Source organism: Diorhabda sublineata, chromosome 5, assembly GCF_026230105.1.
Source record: "Diorhabda sublineata isolate icDioSubl1.1 chromosome 5, icDioSubl1.1, whole genome shotgun sequence".
NCBI lineage: Eukaryota > Metazoa > Arthropoda > Insecta > Coleoptera > Chrysomelidae > Diorhabda > Diorhabda sublineata.
This window is the reverse complement of record NC_079478.1, coordinates 10608324-10631783: the sequence shown is the minus strand read 5'-3', so window position 1 is coordinate 10631783 and position 23460 is coordinate 10608324. Positions and strand designations below refer to the sequence as shown.

Below are 23460 nucleotides of genomic sequence, written 5' to 3'. Positions count from 1 at the left end.
GGAGATAAGAAAGGTAGACCTTAATTGAAATGAAAATGATATCAGAAGATAGGAAAAAATGTAAATATTAAATACAGAAGCAATCAAATATCTCCTTGGATACCTGAAATAAGAAGTATTTGGTTATTTTTGTGAATTTTACCTTTCAAAACCATCTAAAACTTAAAGGGCATAGAATAATTTCATATGACAGAAACACTGAGGTAAATATTAATTGAAAGTACCTCACTATACAATATAGAGCAAAACACAGTTTCTATCGGACAAAAGAATATTTGATCGCATTAGCGACACATAAAGTAAAAATAAAAAAATTCAATCAAGATTGTATTAATTAGTATGAAGCTAATCTGAAGCGGACAGATAACCCCATTTTGAAATCAATAACCGCTTACTTATATAACCGCGAACTTATATTATCTTATGCCATAGAGAGAACTTTCTTCTATTCCAATTCCGAAAATAAGGTTATTTACCCCAAAAGAAGCTTTTAAAGAACTTAAATCACTGAACAAAAACGAAGCAGTTGGTATAGATTATGTCACTTCAAAAATGCTTCCAGAATTACCAAGAAAAGGTATAGTACTACGTACGTATATCTTTGATGCCATCCTTACACTAAACTTTTGGCTCAAGCTGTCAAAAAATGCCATAATCATTGTGATACAAAAGCCGGCAAAATCCAAATAAAGTGACTTCCTACCGCCCGATCAGCCTGCTATTCATAATATCAAAAATCTTAGGAAAACTACTACTTTACATAATACACTTCAACCAGCCAATCTGCGGTTTCCCTCTCATCAATTTGGATTCCCACAAGGGCTTTCTACTATCCAACAAATAACTCATGTTATCAATCAGGTAATTTAACAAATTCTCTGTTGGACTTTTGTATTCTTGGAAGTAAGTTAGGCATTTGATAAGGTTAGACATCCGGGACTCCTCTTAAAAGTTAAAGAAATCCTATCGTTGAAATACTTCACTATCTTAAAGTCATATCTTTCCGAAAGATGATTCAAAACTTGAGTAGGCAACGGAACTTCAAATAAATAACATCACAAGTCATCAAAATTAGAAGTACAAAACATCACTACAGAATAGAAAATCACCCATGTATCGTGTTGCAACCACTACTTGAACGCAATAAGGCTACAAAAATCTATCAATAGATGGAGTCTTATCACGCCAATGCAGAGTAGTAGCTCTGAAGCCATCAGATTAGCGCAGAAAACATTTTAATTCTGATTGCTGATTGTACTGAATAAAACAATGTGTGAGTAACTCCATAAACTTATAGTTTTTCTCACATCCCTTCGATCTTTTAGCTGTTGTGCACAATTATTAAACAATTATTTGGATTTACATCTTAATTATTTCCACCGAAAATAAACAAAGCCCTGGAAAACAAAGAATACTGCTTTGCTCCTCGATATCTGCAGAAGTTTGATAGAGTGTCGCATCAAGTGCTGCTATACAAAATTAAAAGAACTCTTCCCCCAAACTACTATCCACTTCTGAAATCTTACATAACCAACAGAAACTTCCAATAGCATTATAGCAGCAGAGGTGCCAAAAGGTAGCGTACCAGGCCCGTTATTTTACATACTATATACATCTGATATATCAGAGAGTCAGTATACAACAACAGGAACTTTTGCTAAGGATACAGTCATCTTCTCTACTGATCAAGAACCACAAACAGCAGCAAACAATGTCCAGGCTCATCATAACCATTTACAAGAGTGGCTACAAAAATGGAGGATTAAAATTAATAAGACCAAATCAATAATTGTAACATAAACGCTATGTAAGGGTATGTGCTCGCCATTTAAGTAAGAAATACAGAAATACCACAAGCAGATAGTGCTAAATAGGAATCCCCACAAAAAATTGAACTGGAAACAACACATCACAAAAAAATTATATAAAAGCAAGTTGATAGTGAGAAAATACAAATTTTCACTTGAAAACAAAGTCCTTGTCTACAAATCTGTCATCAAGCCTTTGTGAACATATAGAATAGAGCTGTGGGGCTGCGCTTGCAGATTTAAAAAAATATTATTCAGGGATCCCAATCTACAATACTTCGTCAACTAGTAGATGCTTCTTGGTATGTATGTACAAGAAGTTATTCAGGTGAGGATCATGAAATACCACAAAACTATAGAACCTACACAAATGCATTACTAGAGAAGTTGTTAACGCCAAGAAACGCAAGAAGTCTGAAAAAAAGTTTTCCAATAGACCTAATATGAGGTATAATAGGTTACATCAATGGATATAAGCCTCACCAAGACATTATAGATGTTAGATTATCTAACACTCGTGAGGAAATTAACCCATAGAATGTATTGAATATTCTGACACCAATAACAACATTCTAATGTATCATATAATTTATAAGTAATGCAATATATATATATATATATATATATATATATATATATATATATATATATATAGTTTTTTTCAAAAAATAAGGATGACTTGTGTATTTGGCCAAGAATTGTTGTTGGGCTAATCCGATATCTTTTTCTTCGCATATTGTATCCTCTTTTTTATGTAAAAAGTACACACAAGAGGGTAAACGATATTACACTCGAGTAGTTCGAGTGGTGCCTGCATGTGGTGATGCCTGTGGATATTGACCTTCAGCTTCTGTAGGTTGTAGTATTCGGCAAAGACGTGTCTTGGTAGCTATTCCATAGGCTTGCATTTCTTCAAAGTAGTCACAATAAATTGACATTCTTGCCGGATGCAGGTGAACTCGGTGTTTATGAGCCACGTATTCTTGTCGAGTAGCTCAAGTAAAAATAGCTTTAATGGGATTATGTTGCACAGCTCGAAAGAGCCGCGGTAACAGCGTCTGCTGTGGTAAGAGCATTTGCCGTGGTAGTATCGGTAAAACAGGCTCAGGTTAGTGACCTTTCGTCTATGATCCAAGTTTCTGGTTAAATTTGGATCGCTCATAAGTCGAATTGTTCTTTTCTGTATTGATTTGAGCATCGTTAGGGTATGCTTGGGAGTCGCGCTCTAAATATTTGAGCCATACTCCAAAGATGGACTTTAATTATCAATCTATACGCATTTTCTGTTAGTAAAATCTATATTGATGAGTTTTATTTCACTATATTCAATAATTGTTCCCTCTGCAATAATAGCAGTATCTAGGGCTGCATTAAGCTAGGGGCTTAGGGGGACTATAGCCCCGGGTCCCAGGTCCAAGAGGGCCCCATAATTTGGAAAACATTTTGTATTTTTTCATGTGTTGATATCCGCCATTATTTTAACTCCGGGCCTTATAAATCTTAATCTGGCCCTGGCAGTATGCAAAGTCTTTATGATTCTCTACTTTTGGGAAGTTGTACTTTAAATGTTGTACTGTACTATAAATTGGAAATTCATTTAGTTTAGGCTAGGTAATCAAACACTACAACAGTAGTTGTTGATGGTTCCATAAATTTGGATTGAATAACTAGAAAAAGAGATATTTCATAGGTCACTATTTAGAAAAAGAACCCGTAGGTAGTTTTTATCAAATGACCCGTCTTAAAAATTTGTCAATTTTGAGAATACAATCATAAACTTTATCTAACCAGATAAGAATGAATTATGAGCAGTAATTATAATAGGAATTTAGGAAAAGTGTAGTAAACTATTATAAGACTTCATTTTCTTATTTTTTTGTTTTATTCTGTTTTGATATTTCAACAAAGTATATATGATCTATAATTACGACATCCCATGATTTGATTTTTAAGAAAATTTTAAAATTCATATTTCATTCGATTCTATCAATTTAGAAAAAAATATACAGTAATCAAAATGCCAGTAATTAAAAAAATCCATATGAATAACCTCAGAAAAGTGTATTGATGAATCGACAATTTTCACACATATTGCCGTATAATTAATATTTTTAGCAATCAATGTTATATTACTGTCTTTATATTTTCCGTCGTTTTTATCGATTTTAGTATAAACATAGCTGTTATTATTTTGAATGATTTAATAATAACTGAAAATGCTTTCAAATTATTAAATTTAAGTTTTTTATATTTAATATCAATAAATTTAAATTGAATTCATCAATCAAGTAAATACAAGTTGTTACTAGCTTTATTGAGTCATATTTGGTGATACTATTTAATTGGAATTTCGATTGATCAATTTTCGAAATACTAGACATTTGATAAATCAGGGAATCAATTGGAAAGTGATTAACTATTAACAATGAATCCATGCGAGAAAATCACAAATTTACGGATTTTCATATAGTTTTACCCTCAAAATCTATAAAAGGAAAATAATAAGCAGAATCACTAAAAATTTGGTGAAAAATATTATTTCTGCAACTTATAGTATTGATTCTTTGAATACAAAAAATGTCTAACAAATAGATGTTTATACACTAATGTAGACCAAAATTTCAAAATGCAAAATGATTAGAATCTAATAGCTAATGATTATATGTATTTAATAAACATGCAGTGATCCTAAATCTACCTGATTTTTTAGATAGAATTCTAATGGTAATGTAGGATAATGATAAAAAATAAAGCACATAATACCAGCACCAGTGAAGTATTTTTTTGGTGTACTTACTAAAACTGGCAGAGGTTTTATCCGGAACAACTAGATCAAAAATAGAAAAATGAATATAACTTTCTATGTAAAATTCTATCTAATCATCTAATTGTTTTTTAGTACAGATACAAAACTTTCTTGAGTATTTTTAATCTAGAATACTGTGGTAATTAGTAACAGCTTCCATTTACTTAATTATAAAATTTTTTCACATAAAACAAACAAAAAGTAGATTATGGAGATACCCATGAGACAATTAGAGTTAACTTTACACTAAAATATCATTTAATGGTAGTAAATATCATATACATCCCATAACAGTTATTTTAATGTGAGCATTTCCATCTAAGGGAAAAACGGCACATTATTTGAAATTTATTTTCATTAATTTTTGAGTTTTATTCGCCTTCACAAGGAAAATGAAGATATCACGCCCGCAGCGTACTGGTATCGACCTCACAGTCGTTGACTATCAACCGCGACGGTTATGTCATTATAATAATCTAACAAACAGAAAATGAAATAAGTCAGCTACATTACCCGTACATAAAAATAATTCTACTCAAACGTCTAGGAATCCGACTTATATATCATATTCTAATAGAATTATTGGTTGTATTTTCTTCTTAAGATTATAGACAAGTTTGATATTTGACGAATAGAAAAATGTATTGTAAAATAATAATTTCAAAGTTCTCTTTTGAAGATGACAATAATAAAAAAACGAGAAATAATGATGCAAATAAAATTTCTACAGACAATAAAAGTTGACAAGAAGAACACAGGCAATGTATGAATTGTGGGATACTAAGAGATGTTAACGCTAAAGATGTAGTGAGAAAAGGAGATAAAGAATAGGAAGGTGCGGCCATGTATGGAGAAGAACAGAGTTCGAAATCGTTAGTCCATTGTCATAATGTTAACCAGAGGTCTCTTACCTCTGGTTCATTGAAGAGAGGAAACACCAGTTGTAGGTAACGTAAAGGAAATTATAAGAAGATAAAACTAAGAACAGGATAGGAAAGTTCTGGAAATTTCGTAGAAGTAGTAATGGTGAATTTGCGGTTTTCTTTAAACATACTGTAAACTCGTTGAACACAAATCACGTACAACACCATCATTCATGAAGATTTCCCCCTTCCACACGACTCCTCCTCCGATGGAGCTCTGCAGCTCTACGGCTTTCAGTCTGTAGAAAATGAATCACACTTCGCAATTAATACTTTTAATTAATACTAGTACGGCTTTTTTCTTCCCGCGTAGCGTCTCCGCGGAGTGATCGAAGGTTGAAATAAAAACGGCCTTAGTATATAGTCCAATCCCACAATCTCAATTGCATGTATATATAATTGTTTAAAGTGCTTATAGAGTGAATTATTTAATCCATTTTCTCTATGTTATCGATATCAACCTGTTATCCACTAGAAAATGCAATTCCCGGATGGCGCCTTTTCGAACTTGATTTATAGAGACCTTTCATGCTAATGGAGTAACTTCATATATTTTGTAATAGATCTTTCCAAGTGTTAAGTTTGCGATGATATGGTGGCAGTCGTAAATCTAACACCGTGACTACGAACTATTTCAACGACAACGTAGTAAATGTTGAATCGATGTATTTTGATAGTTGCTATTAACAATGTTTTAATTGCAATATTATCGTATCCAATCTCATTTCATGACAGCCATAGTTGCACTTCAGATTAATGTCTGCTTGAAGTGACATCAAGCTTTATCTATTACAAAAAAAGACTGATCTTCCACACGCTATAGGATGGAATTAAGCCGGAGCTGATGATATCTACTTTCCTCCAGATATTCACTGTCACTTCCTATATGAGTTACCAAAAGTCGCTGTTCTTTGTGAATCTACTTCTAGTTTTAAACTTTCAGTAGATTAGTAGACTGCTTGTAATGGATGTGTAAACCAATTATTGTTCAACTGTATATCTAATATTTTCCCATAACTTTCTAATAGTAAGTTTTTCATTTTTTTTACCATTTTCCGAGGAAAGCCCCGTTAAGTGATTATTTTTCATTTTTTTTTATTAATACTAGTTCCTGTTGTGTTAAGTAAAAGTTAATTGAGTTTGTAAATTATTTGCTGTTGTCTTCGATTGCAGCATTATTGACGATTGGAATATTGGTACGGAATCCTAAAAGTGTTTTTCATGTACAATCATACATATCGACACATGACATTTCTGATATGCTTTAGCAACGATTTAGTGTTTCTGTACTGTAAAAATGTCTTTCTCAAATATCCGTGAATATTATCTGTATGTATTGATGTTCTCGTATTATATTCTATAATAGAAACCTTGACAGTGCCGGTTCAGTATCGATAGTGTAAGCAATGAGGCAAGTAGAGAGCAAGTATTCCTGACATTGGAAATTGTCCCAACGAAATGAAAAATCACTTGAAACCACAATTTGGAGTTGAAGCTTCAATTAATTTGAGATGCTACACTTTTAGTGCTTTATATTAGCAGATTTCAGAGAGAGGGCGAAGCTATTTATGATGGGTCTCCCGATACTAAATGCTCACCAAAACTTTCGAATTAGTTATATTTATCATCGAAAGGAGCTGGTATTGTTGTTGAAATTTCCTATTGATTGCTTACTATTATGCCAATAGACTAATGAATGTTCGAGGGATACAAAATGAATAATTTCTGGGGTATAATTATCATATCAGGTGGTTTGAAAAGTTGGACTGTCGTGTAAATGATAGAGTAATTTTCATTCACTGTTTCTGAACAGCTCCAACCAAAATTCGTTATTATTGTGGTCGATTCTGAGCTCGCACGATATCCACTTTGTACAGTTTTCTCATAGTCAAATATGCCCAATATGTCCAACGGTTGATTTTCCTGGCGCAATTTCCGATTTTTACCACATAAAATTTTTTCCTTTTCAACCATTTGTTCAAATCAACAAAAATCGTTCCACTCAAAGTACTATAAACCACAAACTAATAGTACGACAGTAGTGAAATTCCTTTTGAAGATAGGGTTAACTGGAAATCATAAGGATTCAATTCTAGTAGCACCTTCTAATTGAATCGGTTTTTTTGAACCCGCGTAAGTCCATTTTTTTAGATTTTCTGATTTTGGTGGTTTTGTAGTCTAAAGAATACATCGATTTTTGTTAAAAGAGCGATTTTATCACGAGTGCAAATGGGTCAAATTAGCATTTTTGGTTTATTTTAGAAGGGCGTAAGTCCAAAAGAGTTTTTTTTAAAGGCGTAAGTCCACTTCCTCTATGGATTCTGTTGTCTGATTTTTGGACTCTCACCTGTTATCTGCAGTCAACTGTTATTGCTCATTTTTGTCTATTGTTATTATAACCTCCAAAATTTTATAGTGAATGTTACTAAACATCCTTGTACAGCCTTTGCAGGCTTACTTTACAGTTTTAATAGTTTAGTAGTTGTAGGTGATAAGTTCACTGTTCATGAGGTTACATCACCTGAAATAGTTTCAGATTTCAAGAAATGGTAAAATTGGTTTTACAAAAAATCGTGTGTATCATAAGAAACAAAAGGGAGAAAACACAGATAAGAAGAATAAAATGTACTTTAAGATTAGTAATTTCGTTAGGTTTGTTTATGAATATAAGTTAAGAGGATGACCCTACTATAAATGGTATTATTCATCATAACTTTTTACTGGCTAGTACAAAACCAGATACTCCCTCCCCATGGTCGAGTGCCAATAAAAACTGCAAAGATGGAAGATATTAAAAAACTGAGAGCCTACATACCAGACAATGACCCATAAATCAGAAATATGGCCTCCAATCTACATCTACATCTAATTTTACTATCTTTTTAGTAAATTGTAAACATTCTCTTACAATAAAAATAACAGCTTTTGATTTATTTTGATCTATTTAATGGTTTTTTATCTCCTTGCAGCTTGATTTTTTAAAAAGGGCAATAGTTTCACATTTTTAGAGATATATAACTAAATTATGGATAAAGATACAAGTGTAAAATTTTGAATCCTGTTGTAAATTTAATTTCTTTACATGTTGACATTTTTTTAAAAATGTATGTGAAATATTTTGATTTAAACAGTTTTTTTTTAGTTTTCCGTTTACTTTCTTGGACTTACGTCCGTTTAAAAAAACCAATTCCTATCTGTCATACCACGAACTTTTCTCCTATGCATAGGAGGAGTCTGTAGAATTGAATTAAATTTTCCATAACATACTTGTTATCTACTATACGTAATTTCTACACTCTAATTTCTATATTATTAACTATACTTCAACTAATTATCTAAATTTGATATGTTTTATAAAACTAGTCATCAAAAGCTGCTTTTTGAGCCTCCCAACTTGCTTTTACCTCCATCTTTTCCATTCTTCAAAAATAAATCTTACAGATTATGTTCATGTCATTAGTTTTATTTTCTTGATAAAGGCCAATATTTGTTCAAAATATTTCGAGTTAAATTTATTAATGTGTTTATTTATTACTCAAAAAGATTTTTTGAACTTTATTGGAGTGGAAAAATTTTATAATAGAAGTACTCTTACATATGATTAGCATCAACTTGTTACTATAATATGTGAACAGATGGACTCAAGGTGACGCGTTTTCACATACATTTAAGTTATTAAAATTTCCTCCTTAATGGACACAGCGTCCTCTGAAAATAACTTTTTTATATTTAAAAAAGTTACTACCAACAAACTTCAAGCCGGATACATTGCAAAAACATGAATTTTGTCAAGACAATAATACACAAAATATTTTACGACATTAGAGGGTGAACAATGTATCAAGGCTTGAGTTTATAGATAGCAACCTTATAAAATGTGCTTGTTTGAATTACAAATCCACCATAGAATCGAACGTATTAGGAAGGCCGTCAAGCAAATATCTTCGCCTCATACGTCATCTTCGCATTCGCAACCATTCACACATCTTCATACAATCTGCACATAATCGACTACCTTCAACCTAACTGTTTTCCACCCCTTTACCATACAAATTATTTTTTCATCTATTTCAACCTAATCGATATTTCTGATCACGTTATCTAAAAGATTTTCAAAACGCGAACCATCGCATTTCTTAATATAGTTGTGCAAATATAACAAAGTTAATTAAGTTTTCAAACTGATTAATGGCAACTTATGTCGACACTTCAAACACTAGATGACTCATGTTATTATAAGTTGTTGGTTGGCTTTGTATAATTATCTCATTTGTGGGACGATATAAGACCCGCGAAAGCGTTGAAGTTTGTTTTTCACTTATTTGTGTCATAAAATTATGATGGGAAAACGGCGAATGAAGCTCCGACTTCCGGAAAATTATTCAAATTCTTGTTAATTATTAAAATTAAGCTCTTAAAATCCAGTTGTATAAGAGATACCAAGAAGTACTGTCTATGGAGTGCATTTTTAATTTGGAAATAAAGCATAAAAATTGACTAATAGCTATAGTATATTACATACCGAGCGCGGAAAATGATGTTCAACACACGAGTGGGAATGTTTACGAGATTACACGCGAGTGTTTATTACTTTCCAGCGTGTTATTATATATTATATATATTTTTCTCGCAATCCCCACAGGGAAAAGAACATTCTTTTATTCACATATTTCGAGTTTCTAATTTTATCTTATTTGTCATTTTAAGAACTGATCATAGCAGATATGATGCATCGATACGTCTTTTGAGACTTTCTGCGTCAAATATTCAAAGTTGTATTTATAGCCGTCTGTGCGATATTTGGGGACGTGGATTCCTTAACAATTCATCATCACTTAAAGCGATATCTATATTTTAATAAAATACAGACCCTTTAAAATCGACAACAATAAACTAGATCTAATAATATTAGATATTCACCGACACATTTTAATTTTAGAATTCCAAAACAACACAGACGGAGAGAGTTAAACATTAAATAAGTTTGACAATTGAATTATTTGAATTTTATACTGCGACCAGAGAAAGCGACCAATTGCGCGTGATTTTCCAGAAACCTCTACAGCCCTATAGTCGCCGAATGTCCCAAATCGTAGCTACTACAACTTTCGTAGCCACTACATATATATCTAGACATTTTCTTACAGGGTCAATATACGGATATCAATTATCTCGAGTACAATTTTAATTGAATGCAAGTTGTTTTTGTATAAAAGCTTATATGCCAAAATAAATTCAATGTAATAAATAGAACTAACTTACCTCGCAGGGTGGTGGTGCACTTCGATACGAAGGTACAATTTTGAATGTAATTGACCCTCGGGCTTCCCTCTGTAAAATAAAGAGTACTATTAAACCCCAAGAACAAGTTATGATGTAATGGAGCACAGGAGGGTGGTTACATTAGAATTTGTTTGGGTGTTTCGTATAAGTGAATAAACTCAATAGATGGCCTGTCAAAATTGATAGGCTTGAGATTGAGTTTTTTCTCCTTAGCATGATCAATGTTGAATGCCTTTTTCTTAGTGAAGTTATTGAGTATTGCTTCGAAAGTATATGGACTGGTATTGGAAAAAAGTTTACAAGATATATAGAACAAATGTTTATATATTTAAAACCAGCTCTTGACCTAGTATTAGGAGAAATAGTCACGTATAATAGGCATTGAAATTAAATTAATAAATTAGTTATATTACCACTCTTTCGAAGGGAGCACCTACAACTGCTGCATATTGTATCGTATTCTCTTCTGATGCTATTTTCGATACAACATGTTTCTACATATTTTCCAGGAATATCCTCATGAATGTTTCTTATTTACTCTAAAGTAACCTCCAGAAATCTCAACATGTATTTCATGCAGGAATATGTCCCTCTTAGACTTCAGAACAATCAACCTAGACATTTTAGATTTTTTATAGGGATTGTCCTATAATCGTTTCAGTAATTCCTTCTGAAAAGTCGAAGTCTCCCAATGTGTCCACATAGCTTTCAGAGTTTTCGTTTGATAAGTTTATCATTCCAATGTGGTCTTGGTCGGACTTCGATTTTACATCTCTTCAAATCCTCATTATTCTCTCATTATTTCATCAGCATTCCAGTTATCTGCTTCATTAGAGGTTAGTCTAATATTTAGAATACTTACATTGGACTCAGTAGTAGACTCTACATTGTTCTTTTAAGTAAAGTAACGTACTCAGTGTTTTCTTAATAATTCTATCACAAGTTCACTCAGTAATGAAACGCTAAGGAATTTTTAGATCGAAAACCTCAATTAATGAATGGTCCAAAGCATATATTAGGTGATAGTATTTTTGTCAAAAACTCTGTTCAGTTCTAGTTTACAAAAATCCGATCAAAAAAATAATAACCCGCAAATTGAGAATCTAATCTCATTGTAACATTCAGTATTTAGTGAAATTCTTGTCAAATTAGAGCTAATCCTGTTTTATTTATATACAATAAGAAATCATTGTTATACGTACGAGAATTTTTTGAAGCGCGTTGACTGATTGATTCACCACGGGCATACCATTAATTTCTCTGATTTCATCTCCGACGTGTAGGGTAGCTTGCCTATGGATCATCCCTCCGTGCATTATCCTAGCTACAAAACATTTCCCATCTTCGTTCATTTTCAACGTGATACCCTATAGTGAAAAATATTAATTAATATATTTTGGAATATTAGATTAGAGAAAATACAAAAACGGAATAGACAAACAAACTGGGCTGCTAAAATATTATTGTTAGAATGGATATTATAAATTTGAGTTACTATCCAGTACAAAAAAACTAGCATTTAAATCTTTTTCCTTTCCATCGATAATTGCTTTCAAGGTTTTTTAATTGGAAATCTCACTCTTCTTTCTGGGTAGAATTCAATCTTCTATATTAATATTCTTGGTATTTCGTTATCTAGAAGCTCTTCAAATTAGATGTTGGGATAAATTCTTCTTATTAAAAATGCTCTCACACATTTGGTACTCATGATTTAATGTAAGTTTTTAGAAAATTCATCATTATGAGCAGTATCATTATTGTGATTATTTGCAATTTTGTCTTCAGTTCCCAATGAGAAATGCGTTATATCGTTTTTCTAGTTATCCTGGGTAAACCTCTTATTTGGTGTAGGTATGGAAAAGACATAAAATAATTGTTCTTATTAGAAATCTCGTTCTTCTATCTTGGTAGAACTGGACCTTCTATAAATGATTTCCATTTCTACTCATTCTTGGCTTAAATCTTTTTGCTGCGACCTCTTCAAATTAGACGTTGGGATGAATTCTCCTTATTGAATTTGCTTTAATACTTTTGATCTATATGACTCAACATAAGTATGTAGATATTCAGTATAATAACCTGTATTATCATAGTATTATCCGAAATTTGGACTTCAACTCCCAATATGATTATTTTAACGTTTATGTCCTCTTCTATCTCCTGGAACTTGCATTCTGTTGTTCTTCTAGTTACCTTGGGGGGCTGGCGTCAGACAGATGTAGACAGAATATAAATAAAGATCATTTTGATCCAAGAAGGAAGTTTACACTGGGTAGTAAATAACCTACTATAAATAACTCCTCTTAGTACTCGTTCTTAATCTTAATCTTCTTAGTATTTCCTTATGGTTTTCTCAAATTAGACGTCGGTATGAGAAGTTGCTTTCATATTTTCATAATATATGATTTAATATATCATAATGGTTACTTGAAATTTGTCCTCAGCGTTTAATGGGATTAATTAAACGTAGTGTCTCTTAAGTCTTTCAATGAGGAATCCATTTGTTTCTTTGATTTAAAACTTTACCAAAGAAGAATTTTTATCTCGATTCATCGTGGAGTTCCAACTATAAGTAATTGAAAATTGGTGTGTTTGGGTCAAACCGACAAGATCAAAAAATATTTTAAACTTACCATTGGTTCGTCAGTATTTTTCTGAAATTGAACGAGTCGAACTCGTGTCACGTTTTCCATCTCAACTTCACCATTCGCGCCGTCCAAATCGTCACCTCCATTGAGGTATGGGAGTAAAGGTGGCGGGGTGACTCGTATTGCGTCTTCGCTGTACACTTCGTGGGCCACCACATCATGAGCTTGAAGAAGGGACTACAACAAAAAGTATATTTTCAATTTCCGATATTAAGTTGAGAGAGAAACAATATTCAACAAAGATATTCAACCTAATAATTTTATCTTAAATAAAATTGGCCTCTTTCTGAATTAAAAATAATTATTGATTATATTTGTCTATTTTCAAACGAATTTACTAAGATTATAAAAACCTAGCGAGGCAAAAAATATATATCCTGATATGGAGCTATTAGATTTGGATTTTACAACTGCTACGTCTTTTAAATACCGTCCACGAATATCCCGGAAAACCCTCATGAAAATGTATTATGTCTAATAATAAAACTCCCCAGATTATTATCATTTTTATCGTTCTTCAAGCGTATAAAAGAGAATTGATGTGACAAAACCAAAATTAAATCTGCCGGTTTTTCCTATTTACAAAATGGCTTTTTCGGGGTAGATGAACATACAACTTAATTAGTTGCACAAAATTGAATCATTTTTACGGAGGATAAAGATTTTTGAATAAAAAATGAAACTGTACATATTAGAGCGAATATCAAGGCTAGGTTTGGTTAAAGAGCAAAATAAAAGAACGGCGTGACGAAAGAGATTTCGCAAGGATAATTAGCTATCTGTAAGGTATGTACTGGGATCTCTTAATTGTGCTCAAAAGTTCGGTTACATTGAAATCGAAGCGATGTTTGTATATCTTCAAACGTAATCCAAATGATTCAAGAAAGAAAGTTTTTTCCGTGCATTTAGGTCACAGTCTTCTGATATTCCAAATGTGTGCTCCTCATTTATCACGAGGGTTGCTATTAAGTTTGTGATTTGAACGCATCAATTGCTTCTTCAGGTGTGGAAAAACATTGACCTAGCAATTGATTTTTGATCTGCGGGAATGAAAAGAAACCATTGGGTGCAAAATCTGGACTGTAGGGCGGATTACCCATCAATTCGATGTTATTACTGTTCCAAAATGTTTGAATTGCTGTGTGAGAGTTCGCATTGTTGTAGTGGAGAATAATTTGTCTTCTGCGATTGGTTTCACTGATTTCAGTTTCAGTTTCACCTTTTGCAAACAAATGCTGGTGTTCCATTCAAAATTCACCATTCTACGTTGCTCTAGTAGAACGGTGGTGACATATCCAGTTGTTCCGAAAAAATAAAAAGCCAATTGCTTCGAAATACTTAAGTGTCACGATCTTATGGCCGTCGTCTTTTAAAGCACCGCGGTTAAAGTTTTTCAGCATATCTTTGCGCCAATCGACACGAGCTCCTTTTTGAGCGGTTGTCAAATTTATATGTGAGTGGAACTAATACTCAAGTATGCTTCATTTTCACAGTATGTCACATGACGATCTTGGAATATCAGTTTACACAAGCATCGATGGTTTTAGCCTATTTGGGATGACCTTAACGAAATTCATCCTGTACCGAAGTTTGACCATGATTTAATTGGTAAAACAATCGACATTCGGTGACTCGAGATGGTGCTTTATCACCAAAAGTCGAAGCGAGCTGATTGGCACAATACTGTTGGCTTAATCCACGTCATAGAAAATCATCGCACGAGTGCACGATTAAGTCCATAAGATATTTGACGTATCCACCTCAGTGTTGCCATGTTTCAAAATATGCAATATTATGCAGATTGTGATCATATTTCAATGCTGAAAATACCGCATTTGTAGAAGAGTTTGTTCTATCTCGACAATGCACTTGTCCATATATATTATTACATAGTAATGAGGAAAAGAAAGTTAAAAACCTCAGAATAAATGTTAGGTTTCTCTAGGTCCCTGTTATACATGCGTATTTTTCAATACGTTCCCGGAATTGTCCAAAATATGCCTATACTTATTTCTTAGTAATTAACCACACTGCACGAAAGCTGTTTTTTGTTATTTCACTCATTTGGATTGTGTTCTTGATAAACTTTTTCTTTCAAACACGCTTTTTTAGCTTCCTTTTATGTGAGTTTGTCCGTGAACTTGTTTATAACTCTCCTTTCTGGCTTATTACTGTTAGTATATCCCGTCACTTTAATTGCGTTCGGTAGCCGAACGGGCTAAAGCGTCATCCTCCGGATTCGCCAGCCGTGGGTTCAAATCCCTTTCACGATGTAAAAAAAATGTTTTTTCGACATATTATCACTGCAAATTTTCTCTTTACATCGAAACAAATTTTACAACAATCTGCCCTTTGTTGGAGAATTACTATCCTACCTTTATCAGTATTACTTTAAAATTTAACACTTTAAGCTTTATTATGTTGTTCGAGAAGAATTTTAGATTCGTGGGGCCTCTGTTAGAGATTTACAATACTAATGACTATAACTTTAAGAAACATTTTATTTTTGACAATAAATCTAAAACTAAAAAGTGGAAAATAAATATAGTTTAACAACGAACTAAAAAACACGCTTTTAAAGCACATAGAAATAAAAAATTAATTGATGTGTTTCAAAAGAGTGTTTTTCAGTTTTTTTAAACTAAATTTATTATCTTTTTGAAGAGTCGTTTTACTTATTCAGGAAAAGGTTATATTATAGTAACTATTGATTTGATATGAACATGCATGATTTTTGTGAAGGCTGTAAAAGTGAATATTTAGTTTCCAATCATCTTAAGTCAATATTTTATTAATTATTAATACTTTTATTTGATGAAATCGACACGTAACAAGCTGTTGCTTCAGTTTCGTTCAAGAAATAATAGTACAATTTCGATTAATCAACCTGCCACTTATTTCCAGTCAATTAAGTAGAACAGAAACACTTTTGGTGTTTGCCCGAATAATTTTTAGAGATCATTAAATCCGTATTAATCTGCCACTTTCACTACGCTTTAGAAATAACGATGATGAAAGAAGCATTTTTGAGAGCTGCGAGGGTTTTTTATACAACAAAAATCGAGAATATCTTTGTTGCCTACTGTTCAGCTTTGAAAAGTTATCAAGTCAGATTATAGAGGTTTTTTAAATTCTTAAGGCAGTTTTTAATCGTACTTGTGATAAAAATTGCAATTGGGTTTGTTTATATGTTTTACAACAGAATTATTTATTTTTTTGTCGTTGAAAAGTTGTAACGTACTAGTCATATAATTCCAACACATGTTGCATGATGCCACTAGTTGCGTGATTTTACGTCCAATTGTGCAAATAATTTGTAGTTTAGTATGGATTATGTTGTCTATCCAATTCAAGCACCAACTAATGGATAAGAAAACCATTTATTGAAATTTAAAATTATACCAAGTTGAATACTACAAATAAATAGTGATACATTCAGATACAGCCTCAATTATCTCCGACAATACTTGTACGATTTTTATAAATTTTTGTGCACAAAGTTTTGGGGGCTGGTATTATGGGGGTATTTACTTTGTTGTCAGATCTTTCCTTTTTCCGGAAAAATATGAACTTTGTTGTTTCAAATGGATCATCCTGTATATTGTTCGCTTTTCAAAATCCTTAAGAAATACGAGTACTTTTTATTTTTATCTAATGTTCCCTACAACTAAATGCCATATTTTCAATATTAATGTCCCGAGTGCATGTCAAATTGTCGATAATTTAATTTTCTCGAGTGCGCGAATGCGCACGAGAGGAAATTATGAGACAATTTGACATGCACGAAAGGGCATTTTGGCAGACTATTTTCTGAGAAAAATTTAATTTAAAATAAACAATAATTGTTCCTTTTCTTAAAATATAAAATTAAAACCAAATGATGTTTATTAATCCTAAACGAAAATTTGGCACTAGTGCAAATTATCGATAATTTGCACTAGTGCAGTATTATCGCTGAAATTTGATCGTTGCTAGATAAACATAAAATATTACAGCTTTTTGGTTGGCTTAAATTTTTCGAAGGAAATAGTCGGAGTTATAGCTACATTTCCGTTATCTAGCTGAAGTAAAATTAATACATGCTATGACTGTTACAACAACAAATTTGAGGTTTCAATAAATTATTATTGTTGTCACAAGTTTATTGAAATTCACAATGGATTGTTTATCTGAAAAAGAACGAATCCCATAACAAGATCTATTGTCAGTAAATTAGGAAAAAAGTTTAACGAAACTGGTTCAGTGAAAGATTTATCCCATTCATTGTACAGGAAAACTGCATCAACTGAAAACAAATCTTTAGATGTTTCTGTTATATTAGAAGACTATCTAAAACTTGAGTAATAGATAAATAATTATGAGAATAGATAGTAGATAGCCTTTTGAAAGGAATAATTAACTTCTAAAATATCTGTGTTTTTACTACAAACTATCCTTTCAATATTTTCTTTAACTGTTGAGACACGACCCATTTAAAAATATCTCATTTTAAAAACTGAACGTGTTGTCACGTATGAAAAACATACGTGACTTACGTGGATTAATTTCCGTATGTTTTCGATCAAATAAAATATCTAGAAATATCCGCACACATTTTTTTACGTGACGTGTAGGAAATGTATTTAAGTTTTTTGTCACCAAAGAACATAAAATGATGACAATTGAAATCCCATCTTGAAATATGTCGTTTTTTCACAGATTCAGAGAGGGCCCTCACAAAATTATCGATTTCCTTTTCAAGAACTTTATTTTAGTAACAATTTATTTATAAAATATGAAATATCGCATAATTTTATTTCGAAAAGTGGAAGTTGAAAATTTTTGTATCGCAGATATTTTGTATCTATAACTTGGTATCAATTAAGTAAAGAAAAAACCGTCCTGGAAACAGTTCTAAAAACGATACTTAAGTTGATTGAAACACAAAACAGAATCATTTGTATAACGGTAACTGTCCGGTTGGAACACGTAATCTCTATTGCGAAGAATCATCACCATACCGAGGTGATGGGTTGGAACAAATCTATTCTTTAATTCAATGTATTACCATTGAGAATTGAATGATAATGTCAGTTTGATTAAATAAAGCAGTACATTTTAAAAAGTATCATCCGATTTAAAAGGCCATAGCTAACATATCTTGATTGATGGATTCGATGGCTTCTATAATATGGTTCTCTAGTTCAATCGATTTTTTTCCGTAAAACATCGTTAGACTATGTGCTAGGATCTACGTATCTACGCCTAAATATCTACGGAACTCAGTGTTTTGTTTTAGTTATGTTCCAGAATTTCTGAATCCGGTCCTATTTTATTGTATTGATAGAAAAATGCGGTGGATGCGCAGGGTATAATTCTCAAAAGGAACATTTAAATTATGCTTTTTATACAAAGCGGCAATTTCTTTATATTGTTTTATTTTTCACAGTATGTTGTGGCCTTTTTATTTGTTAATGGCAAATTATATAGCCGTAACATCAGTTATTAAGCTGATATCATGTACACATCGGAATACTAAAAATTAAAAAGTGCGTTAAGGATTCGATTACTAATAAGTAATAAGACTTACGGTATAGTTTAGTGTATTTAGTGAGGCAGTAAGAAACGCCGTGTGTATAAATCTACTCTACCGCTTAAAAAACTGTTGGAATAAATAAGAAACTACATTACATTGGGGCCAGGAGTGGCATAATTGAATAAATACGAAGAAAAATATTACAAAAGAAAGAATATACCATAGCCGTGTCTTTAGATTCGAAGAGAGATCTAACTATTGAGTCACTCTATTTTATTCCTATAGTCTTGTTACGTTATTCTAGTATCTCTTTAAGCGAATTGCAGAGATTATGTAATTTGGGCAAGCTTCCAAACTCTCGAGTTTACACGATATATATGAATCCAAAATAATAATATTATATAACGATAGAAACATACATATATATTGATCCATTCCAAATCCAAATAATCTACAAAATCCACGTTGTATTCAAATAAATTTTCAAGAGAGAACAATTTTTAAAGTAGCATTGTACCTATTAGTTATTATCTTTATTTGGATGACGTTGATAGAAATGGTATCTAGTGGTTTTGATGTTATCATTTACGTGATTTTTATTGGTCAAAACTAGAGTTGTTCATCAACACTTTTTAATTTCTAGCAATTTTTTGGTTTTCGAATAAATATATGATATTGTAGTATCAAGGAGCAGAGCTCGATAAATTTTTGGTTTTTCCTATAAAATAGAAATAACAAAACTTCTCCTTAACTGTTCTTCCTTTTTTAGAAGTAATATTGCTTTTCAAAGTTTATCGACCAAAAAATCTGTAAAACTTCTAATTCGACGAATTTCCATAATACGAAGAAGCATTAGGAGTGTTTAGACGAAACTATTGGTCTCTAATTCGAATCCAGTTTGAAAATTGTTTTAGTAATTACTTAATGTTGTTCGTTTTGTCAGACTTTGTAGCAAACTGGAATTAAGCAATTATTGAGACAAATAATTTGGAAAACTTTGAAAGAAAGGAAAGATATTTTTTCCTACTCGACGCCGACAAAATAGGATTTGTTTTTTTTTATTTCTTCGTCGTTTATTAAAAACATAAAAAACTTAGTAAAAGCCCATGGACCGAAAAATATCTAAAACTTTCAACTCACCGACTTTTATAAAAACTTTTTAAAAAGTTTACCGATGTTCTATGATTTTGATTCTTTTATAATTTCACGGTGCAAAGAAGCATTAGAAATGGTTTTGTCGAGCTTTGAGTGAAATAAAACTAAAATGAAAAGTAAGATATCTAGAAGACTTCGTTCAGATTAAGAGAATCTATAATATCCAATTCCAAGTAACTTCATCAAACTATTGGAAAACGTTTTGACAATTATTGTTCATATTTCATATTTCTATATTAAGAAATGTAAGAATGTGTAATAAAATAGAAATACATACTAAAGTATTAATTTAGTAAAACTTTTCGATATATTAAAAAATTAGTTTTCGTTAAAATGGGTGCACATCTCATATTTTAAGTTGTTAAAGGGAGTGCAACCAATAAAAACCTAAAATGACAACGATTTTTCACCACTTGGACTAACCGTATCTGTGAATTTGGGTGGTTCAGCCTAGATCTTCTCTAGGCTTACCACTGATAATGAGTATCAAAATCCTCTAACCACTTTTTATGAATTCCGCTGATGTTTGCGAGACTGTTTAATGCCACAGCTTGGTGCTTTCATACTGTGGGTCGTTCACGATAATATCTCTTTCATATTTGGTGGTATCAAGAATTGTAGAAGTTTTATGCTCTATAACATGATTAGTTGGGTGGTTTAATCCATAATGTTACAAGGATCTATCATCATGATATGCTTCTTGATACTACGTTGTCGTCCATATACTCACACAAAATTATCACCCAATTCGTTACATATGGGATAATTTGCTTCGTGGAGTATTTTTAATGAGCCTTTAGAAATGATGTCGTTCGATGCCTATGACCATAATGCAAAAAACCATGATTCTCTCTTGCACCAAACACTCAAAGAAATTTATTACATAAAGCTTGTCATTATTTATTGACAATTTTTACAACTGTACACAGTGACAATAGAATTGTTAGTCTCAAAAATCAATTTTCACTTCTAATTCATTTCTAAAGAAACCTTCTAACGAGACTGGTTCCAAAAGTACCTGTCCTGATCTAGAGATGACGGTAGTTGCTTGAAAAATACCACTAAAGTTTTAAGTTTGAAGACACTATGTTGTTCTGGATTTCTTTTTCAGCCATCAATAGTGAATGTTTTCAGTGAATTTATAAACATGAAAAAAATTGGTCATCGTTATGTGACACAAAACTTTAATTTGAAAGACATAAGCCCAACCAATATAAAAACTGAACTAGATTCTATTTTTAGTAAGACTGCTTGTTCGTAATCAACAGTAAAATATTGGGTAACACAGTTTAAACGATGCTGTACCACCTGTGGAGACCAGCATCGCAGTGGTCGATCAAATGAGGACGACTCCAGAAATATTGAAGAATATACACAAAGCGGCAATGGATGATCATCGATTGAAAGTACGCGAGTTAGCAGATATAGGAGGCATTTCAAAATTTGCTGTAAATCAGATGATGCTGAAAATTTGAATATGAGAAAGTTTTTTATCCAAAATTTTTGTGTATCGCGAAATTGCTGTTCGAGTTATCTAAACTACAATAACGGTTATGCATGTGGGCAAATATAGAGGCACTGTCACTGTTTGAGTTTTGTGGAACATTTTTAAGAAGTTTTAATGATCAATTGTGATTAAACGAATGAGTCACCTTTGCTAATTATCATACCAGTGATATCTAGATAAAATGAATATTTTGTAGTAGTTTTGTAGTAACTTTCACCTAAATATTTTGAAACTGATTTTAATTATGGTAAATCGAACAAAAGAGATGCCTTGGTATTCCAATAGATCATAAAATCATAAAAATCTCAATTATGAAGTTTCATAATTTTGATAGTACAATTTCTTCAACTTATCGATTTATGTCATAACAAAATCCGCGTTCCTTGGCGTATAAAGGTATTATCTTCTGCTAAACGAACTGATGAGCGGTATAAATTTAAGGGTTACAAAGAGCCTGTCATTCAAATTATAATGCGTGATAATATCTTTAAAGCCTTCAAAGGTGTCTAATGTGCTCATTTTAATCCTCAAGTCTATCGTTTATCTCGAGATTTTATGGAGCAACTAGGTCAAGCAACATGTTGTCAATATTTTGAATTAACCACCTAGAATTTTCAGTTTACATGATTTATTCTTTGAGTACAAATCAAATAGTTTGCATTACACGCAAAGTCTTCTACGTATTAACGTAAATCCTACTTCTAGGAATTCATTGTTCGTTCTTGTGAACTCAGTCATATAAATGTACGACGTCTAGAATTTCGTCGTTTATTCATTTGAATAGATGCTACAGCTCAAGTGGGAAAACATTGTGTGTAACCTACCATTAGGGAATTTACAATGGATACATGTAATAATGGTCTTAGGTAATGTGTATTCATTACGGAAATCCCTTGACTGAATTTTCATGTCTTTGAATTGCGTTTCACTGTGATTAGACGAAAGCGGGAATTCGTGACTTGATATTCCAGATTATTTTTTAGTGAGTACATGTTTTATCTACAACTATTACATACTATATGGTTCACTAAGAGAAAATTGACAAATTATATCAATTCGTATTCTTGTCAATTGATCAGTATTCGTGAACTGATGGAATCTTATAAGCAGTGTCACTTCAGTTTGCACCATATTATGGGAAACTTTATTATTGTTAATATAACGAAAAAAGTTGTTGATCTTAAAAAGTTATGCATGGTTTAAAAACTAAAATACAACCCACAGATTTTGAAATTTTCCAATCGTATATGAGGTATGATGAAAAATTCGAATTTTACTCAAAATTGAAGACCTTCATTTTATATACGAGGATATATTGAAAAATTCTTACCCTACTATAGAATAAACAAAATTTAATGTCAAAATATTTTATTATTCAACATATTCTCCTCTTAATTGGATACATTTATTACAGCGAAACTGCAACGTCTCTAGACCTTTGCCTCTTCTTGCTCTGCAACTTCTAATAGTTATTGTTCGTTACTATGGTAACGCAATATTTTGTTTGTGCATGGAACTGGTCTAGGCCAACTAGATATCAATACATCCCCGTAACTAATAATAATTCACTTATTACTATCACTTAACTAACTTAAATAATTAATTCATTTTAATTCTTCGATTGCTTTGCCAATCGTTCTTTTGACTATGACTATTTATTATAAACTGAACTAACTGCGCTAAATAAACCCCTTATATGCCTATCCCAAAAGAATTCTGTACAACTAGAAAAATAAAGGAACAAAACATGTAAATAAATAGATCTTCCTGGAAATTATTCAAAAGAACCAATGTTAATAAACCACTTATTATAAA

General features: G+C 31.9%; 1 protein-coding gene across 4 annotated transcripts in view; it reads right to left on the bottom strand.

Annotated features, from left to right (window-relative positions):
• Nucleotides 1-23460, bottom strand: part of LOC130443766 (peripheral plasma membrane protein CASK) — a 389418-nt gene that overhangs the window by 27377 nt on the left and 338581 nt on the right. For 2 of the 4 annotated variants that reach the window (XM_056778569.1, XM_056778571.1), the window contains exons 11-14: nt 13454-13645; nt 12023-12187; nt 10800-10868; nt 4606-4635 (exon numbers count right to left, since the gene is read on the bottom strand). In XM_056778569.1, coding sequence (XP_056634547.1) covers nt 4606-4635; nt 10800-10868; nt 12023-12187; nt 13454-13645 — 456 coding nt within the window. The remainder of the gene's footprint in view (nt 1-4605; nt 4636-10799; nt 10869-12022; nt 12188-13453; nt 13646-23460) is intronic. The other 2 variants (XM_056778570.1, XM_056778572.1) reach the window with 1 other exon arrangement.